General features: G+C 33.5%; 1 protein-coding gene across 1 annotated transcript in view; it reads right to left on the bottom strand.

The window, feature by feature from the left end:
- Positions 1-460: 460 nt before the first annotated feature.
- LOC130051329 (hemicentin-1-like) overlaps positions 461-6293 on the bottom strand; it is a 485422-nt gene continuing 479589 nt past the window's right edge. Inside the window, exon 17 of the mRNA XM_056153294.1 lies at positions 461-1198. Coding sequence (XP_056009269.1) covers positions 1119-1198 — 80 coding nt within the window. The 3' untranslated portion in view covers positions 461-1118. The remainder of the gene's footprint in view (positions 1199-6293) is intronic.

Genomic DNA, 6293 nt, shown 5'->3' with positions numbered 1-6293 from the left:
TGTATTAAAAGCGGCTTCTCTTTAGATATCTAAATTTAGGAAATACAAAATACTATCGAAAGAAATGTTTTACTAAATTAGAAACATAACAACAATGACATATTTGAAAGCAGTATTCTTGATATGATACCTATTACCAACGAAATTCGTGATATAATAAGGATTCCATGTATTTAATTATTCCTTGAATACTTATCACTTATTTAATCTGTGTATCAGTTGAATTCGGGTGATGAAACAGCGTATGAGAAAAATACATTTACTTATGCAGTGATGAATATTCGTCCCACTCCCGTATGTGAACAAGTTGTTTCGCGCCTTACTATGTACGAGAGTTATTCAAAGGGAAATAACTCGAACGTATCTCGAAACTGGTGTATTGAGTTTGTATACAAAACAGTTAATATTATGAATGTAATGATCTTATAATTCTTAAGACTAATAGTTACGCGTATCAACATTCTGCTAAAACCATTTATTAGGTTGATCAATTTTAACTGAACATATTCTATTGACAAAAACATCAAAAGGAGTATGCATAAGTTCAAAACTTTAGATAGTTCTCCCCATTTCAATGATGTATAAAATTGTCATACATTATGAGCAATATGCGACGGATATAAAGAAACAATACATGAATATTATTTGTGTTTAGATAATGTATAGGTGATATTATCATTCAAATATAGTCAAAAAGTAAATAATTATTTTTTTTCAGAAAGACGCCTTCATTCATTTAAAAAAAATTGAATAACTTTTAAAAGTTCTAACATTAATAAATTGCCAAGAAAATCATTCTCCGTAGCATTAGATGCACATGCATGACAGTAGTTTGTTCAATAAACAGTGCCTTGCTTTTATATATTTTCACCCACGAGCACACAACCAGAAAAAACCCCACAAGAAATCGTAAGTATCTTCTAGAGTTCACATGACTATCACGTGGCTAGTTCTGAAATGAGGTGTTGACGTACACATCAGTAGGCGTTACCGTCTGTGAGTTGACTAGTTCTGAAATGAGGTGTTGATGTACACATCAGTGGGCGTTACCGTCTGGGAGTTGACTAGTTCTGAAATGAGGTGTTGACGTACACATCAGTGGGCGTTACCTCATTTGACTAGTTCTGAAATGGGGTGTTGACGTACACATCAGTGGGCGTTACCGTCTGGGAGTTGTAGTAAGTCTGATCTCTCTGATCTGGAAAATCAACTTTCATTTCATTGATATATTTTATTGTTAGAGTACATAGCAAAGGAATTGTGAATGATCAGTTATCTTTTTTTGAATAAAAATAACATGAACATAATCATACATCCGATGCCCAAAAAATTGAAAGTAGAAGGCATGTAGTAGTAAACTAGAGCGCGACATTAAATGAAATCACATGAAAGTAATATAATGATGTAACGAGAATTTCTGTACAAATTAGTAAAAAAGAGAAATGAAAACAGAACTAAAGCGTATCACATTACGCTCAACAATTGAATTTAATTTGTATTCCTGATAGGAGTTATGAGATTGATCACTATTGTTATTTTCACCTTTCATTGTCCTGAATCTGTTTGATCAGGAAATGTAAATTAATTCCATTGCATGAATGCGATTGGGATCGACTTCACCTTGACAAGTTAGAACTTAGTTAGGATATGAGTTTAACCCAGTCCCGTTAAGTTCAAAATCACGATTTAATCCTGAATTTTCTATTTTTTTTAGATATTCAATTTCATTGTTTAGAATGTATTATATTGAGCATTTTATTAACTAATTAAACTAAACGTCACGAGAAGGTTGCGGGATTGCAAATCTCATCCATGTTTTTGAATAAACTTAATTAGAGACCAATGATCCCAAAACACACCTGAGTCACTTTGCTCATACATAAACCTTCCTTGAACTAATTTGTCAGTTGTTTTTTTGTTTGTTTTTTTTACATCGCTCTGATTTTTTCTATTGATATGGAAATATCACCAACTGTTTGTGAAGCGCCATCAATTTCGATTGATGCATGGCGCTTTTAAAAGGCTTTAGCAGTGAGGGTTCTTTATCATAACAACACTTGCCGTGACAGGGGATGTTAGTTATTAAAGCCCACCGTAAAGACTTGCAACTCTCACTGCTGAATGTCGAGCGTTTGAAGAAGAAGCCGTGCCTTTAGATTATCCGTCTTAGCTGAAAACTAATAACGGTTACACAATATACCAAGTCCTGTTGTTGAACCACTATATTTTGTATTATTTACGTTACATGGTGAAGTAACATATTTTGTGTTGTTTTCGTTAAATTTTCATTTCATATAGTTTTCTAATGGGTAACCTTGAGTTTTTCTTCGGTTACACTCACAGTGTGAACCATTTTTATGTAGCTCTTTCTACCTTTCTAATTATTTTGGCATTGAAGTTCAAATGAGAATTTGAAAGCGCGTTGCATCGACGAGATTACACATTTGAGTCAAGTAATTTGCTCTTCATCAGCTAGTCTCCGACGAGCATGTCTCTGATTGCTTATTATTTTGTTTGAAACTGTGATTATCACATTGCTGCTCCCACAGCAACCAACGGTACCATGATTATTATTTTATCATTATCATTAATATGCATATCCGATGTGACTGTTGGACCGCGCGAAGCATGAAATGGTAATTGACGTTCTAAGTGAAAATCATTTATGCAAGAATTCAGTTAATTAAGTACGATAAATATTAGAAGTGGAAATAGCCTTTCACTTGAAAATATTCATTGCCTATAAAATTTGCCTTGTGCACAACGCTCAGTAATGTCCAAATATTAAAGAGGGAACATATGAGGAGAATTACATAATCTGCATATTCATTTAACACGTGGAATATAACGCCAGCCGAGAGAGCATTGTGACATCATATTTGTCTTTCCAAGTCAAAAAATAGAGACAACAACAATATTTTCCGTTTGTAAATAAAAGACAACTTATCAAAGCACTGGTACTGAGAGTACTGATAAACAGTGACGTAGGTTGGGAAAAACTTAGCTAAGGTGACCTTAAAGTAGTAACTCCCTGAACGAGCAACTCTCAACAGTGATTCATTTTGTAATAATAATTCAGTTATGGTAAAACAAGATAAACGAGTTCATAGAGAGTTTATTAAATCATAACATCATTGAATATTTGTACAGTATTATTGGGGTTTATTTAATTAGATTACTAAATTTCAAAAGATACTTATTTATAGGTGAATATGGATTTCACAAGAGTTTGGAACTACCTTAAGTCATATGACCATGTATAAAAAAGTAGTAATCTTCGGATGTGGTGGAGGGGGTCATAAACATTCTTTCTCTGAGAAGAATTACTTTTTTCTTTAAACATGACAATTCCCTGTGCAAAACACCCTAAAACTGAGCCCCTGGCCTCTGGGCCTAACAAAGAAATATTGGGTCCTGTCTTGTTTACGCGGTGTTGTATATCAAGTTCAATCGACCGTTAGTGTTAATAACTACTGATCAGTAACAACAACATAACATCGTCACTACAACTTGCACACGTTGACAGAAAAACGACTCAAAAAATCGTCGGCACAATAGTAGTGTATACAAATGGGTTCGTTATAATGGGAACTTCAATCCCGATATAAATGTATTTAAAACATCTAATTCTACCTTTTCCGTATGATTATCTACGATATTTTGGTATCTTATTTTTCAAAATGAAAATTAAATGTGAAAATAACGAACAACGATCAATCTCATAACTCCTATAACCAATACAAAATAAATAGTTGGGTAAACACAGATCCCTGGAAACACCAGAGGTGGGATCAGGTGCCTAGGAGTAGTAAGCATCCCCTGTCGACTGGTCACACCCGCCGTGAGCCCTATTTCCTGATCATCTAAACGGATATTATCATAAATTAAAACAATGTATTTAATAAGTTAATGCACAATTATTGTGTTAAAATTGATTTTAATATCCTATTTTTCCATTTACCCCGGATTTTTTTTCAATATATTCAAACTGACCGTGAACCCTATATCATGATCAGTTAAACATACCTATCCATAGTCAAAATCATTGTGCCGAGAACGGCCTAACAATCGGCATGAAACACTTCAAAAAGAATATGACCCAATGGTATGTTGTATTGGCAAATTAGATTGTTATAACGACCATAGAATTTGCGAAATGTGGACTTTAAACAAGACTGACGAAACCCCTCCACCATCAAGTTGTTTGTCAGTAGCCTGCTTCGATCTAAACACTGACCATACACAGAACAAGCTTCTTCGTATCGAATCAGTTGAGATAAATAAACACCATATGCAGGTGATAATGGAATATTGCTATATTCACTGACTTGTTTCATACCGATTGTTAGGCCGTTCCTGGCACAATAATTTTAATATCCACTGTTTGTACACATAATCATTTCTGTACTTACAAAGTTTTAAAAAATCAAAATAAATTATGGTACATGTAATGATTTTCTTAATGCATTGATGATTAAAACCTTAGGCAAAGACTTAAGAACATAAATTTATGAGTTTTTATGATCAAAGTTTGTCTATTTTGCATGTTTTGTACCTGTCTGTCTAGCATCTCTTCACCTTTTTGGCGAATAGAAATTTAACCAATCTAAGGACATACACTATGTTTCTCTGAAATTATTTTTTATCTCCTCGATATGAAGAATTCTTGCATGATTTCCAAAATAATTTTAAAGGGACATTAGCTGTAATGTTGTCACCAAAATTTGAATTCAATAAAAATTGTTCTATATTATATATTTCAGTAATAACACAAGTATTCAGTTATTTCAAACACCTTTTAATCTCAAAGCAAGCAAATGAATATATAATTTTGGTGATTAAATAAGTATTATCTTGCAAGCGAATAATTTTTCTTAATATATTTCTTTACACTAAAAGCGGTTATCAAATGTAGTTTTATTAGGTTTCTCTTGTTTTTTTGTTTTTGTTTTTTCTTTTACAAACGAAATATTTTTATTAGTCAGTAATACATATTCCTTTGCCATTGGGATATTTTGAGAGATAGAAATTGTTGCCATCACTTTCACAGCAAATATGCCCCTTTAAAGGAGTAGGTACGGTTTTGGCCAAATTCTGCCCGGCGTTTATGGAGGAAAATTATTTTGCGTTGCAGATATTTTCCTGTCAAATTCCTAAAAAAGTAACTTATAGTAACTCTCAAAAGCGTATGTAAATCAACTCATCTACGCGCATGCGTAGTACATAATCAAATAAAGTAAGGACTTTCAGGCTATTTGTGGTGTTTTCATGGTTTTTGTATTGATGAACTTGTGAAATTGAACACCTCTTCCCTCGTCGCCGGGAATAATTTTTATATGGATTAAAAATTTACTAAATAACTTACAATTCTTCTTAGTTTTATCCCGGGCGACGATGGAAGAGGGGTTAAAATATCAGTTGAAAGATGCTAACAAATTCGCCATCGTGACGCAATTTGCGTTGATCGTGGCGGTTGAAGAGGAAACGAGAATCACTTGAGTAGTAAATATATTTTCAAATAATATATGTTCATATAGTTATTTATTTAAACACATTGACATTTATTAAAATCATCATAATAATAATAAAAATCCGGATAAATTTAAGCCTATCTTACAGACCGGATGCCATTTTTGTTGTTATGACTATAGCGTAAACAGAACGGTGTATAAATAGCACCAACCGACGATTCGTGAGAATTTATGTTACATATCAGGCAAACTACATTTAAATAGTTTATATAACGATGGACGATTCTTTTAATAAATAATATATTCCTTGAAGATTCAAGCATTGTTTTTTACCATTCACATTCATTTGATTAAATGGGAAACGGCATGTGGTATATTACATGTAACAGCAGACGACAATATCCACCTAGGTACGTACGTACATCAGTGACGTATTTAGTGCGAGTGTAACATTTTATATTTTTCAAAGACAACAATTTATTTGTCAGAAAGTTTACGATGGTTATTCACGAATATAGAATTTTACGCACACTATCTCTAAATATACACCGCCGAGGTGGCCGAGCGGTTAGAGCGTTCGCCTCGCATGCGGAAGGCCCGGGGTTTGAATCCCGGCCGCGACAGACCTAAGTCGTTAAAACTGGTAGTGACAGTTCCATCGCCAAACGCTCGGCATCAGGTGATCGGAAATCACCTTAAAAACGAATGGCACTGGGGGTCTTCCGTGTTTTAATATATCTGCAATGGTTACAAAACTATTTCGGAACACGAATTCACTTTCATTTTTGAAAACACAATACAAAACAAAAAAAGTTTGTGTAG

The sequence above is a fragment of the Ostrea edulis genome, chromosome 1, assembly GCF_947568905.1.
Source record: "Ostrea edulis chromosome 1, xbOstEdul1.1, whole genome shotgun sequence".
Lineage (NCBI taxonomy): Eukaryota > Metazoa > Mollusca > Bivalvia > Ostreida > Ostreidae > Ostrea > Ostrea edulis.
Note: the sequence above shows the minus strand (reverse complement) of the source record. Positions and strands in the feature narration are given on the sequence as shown.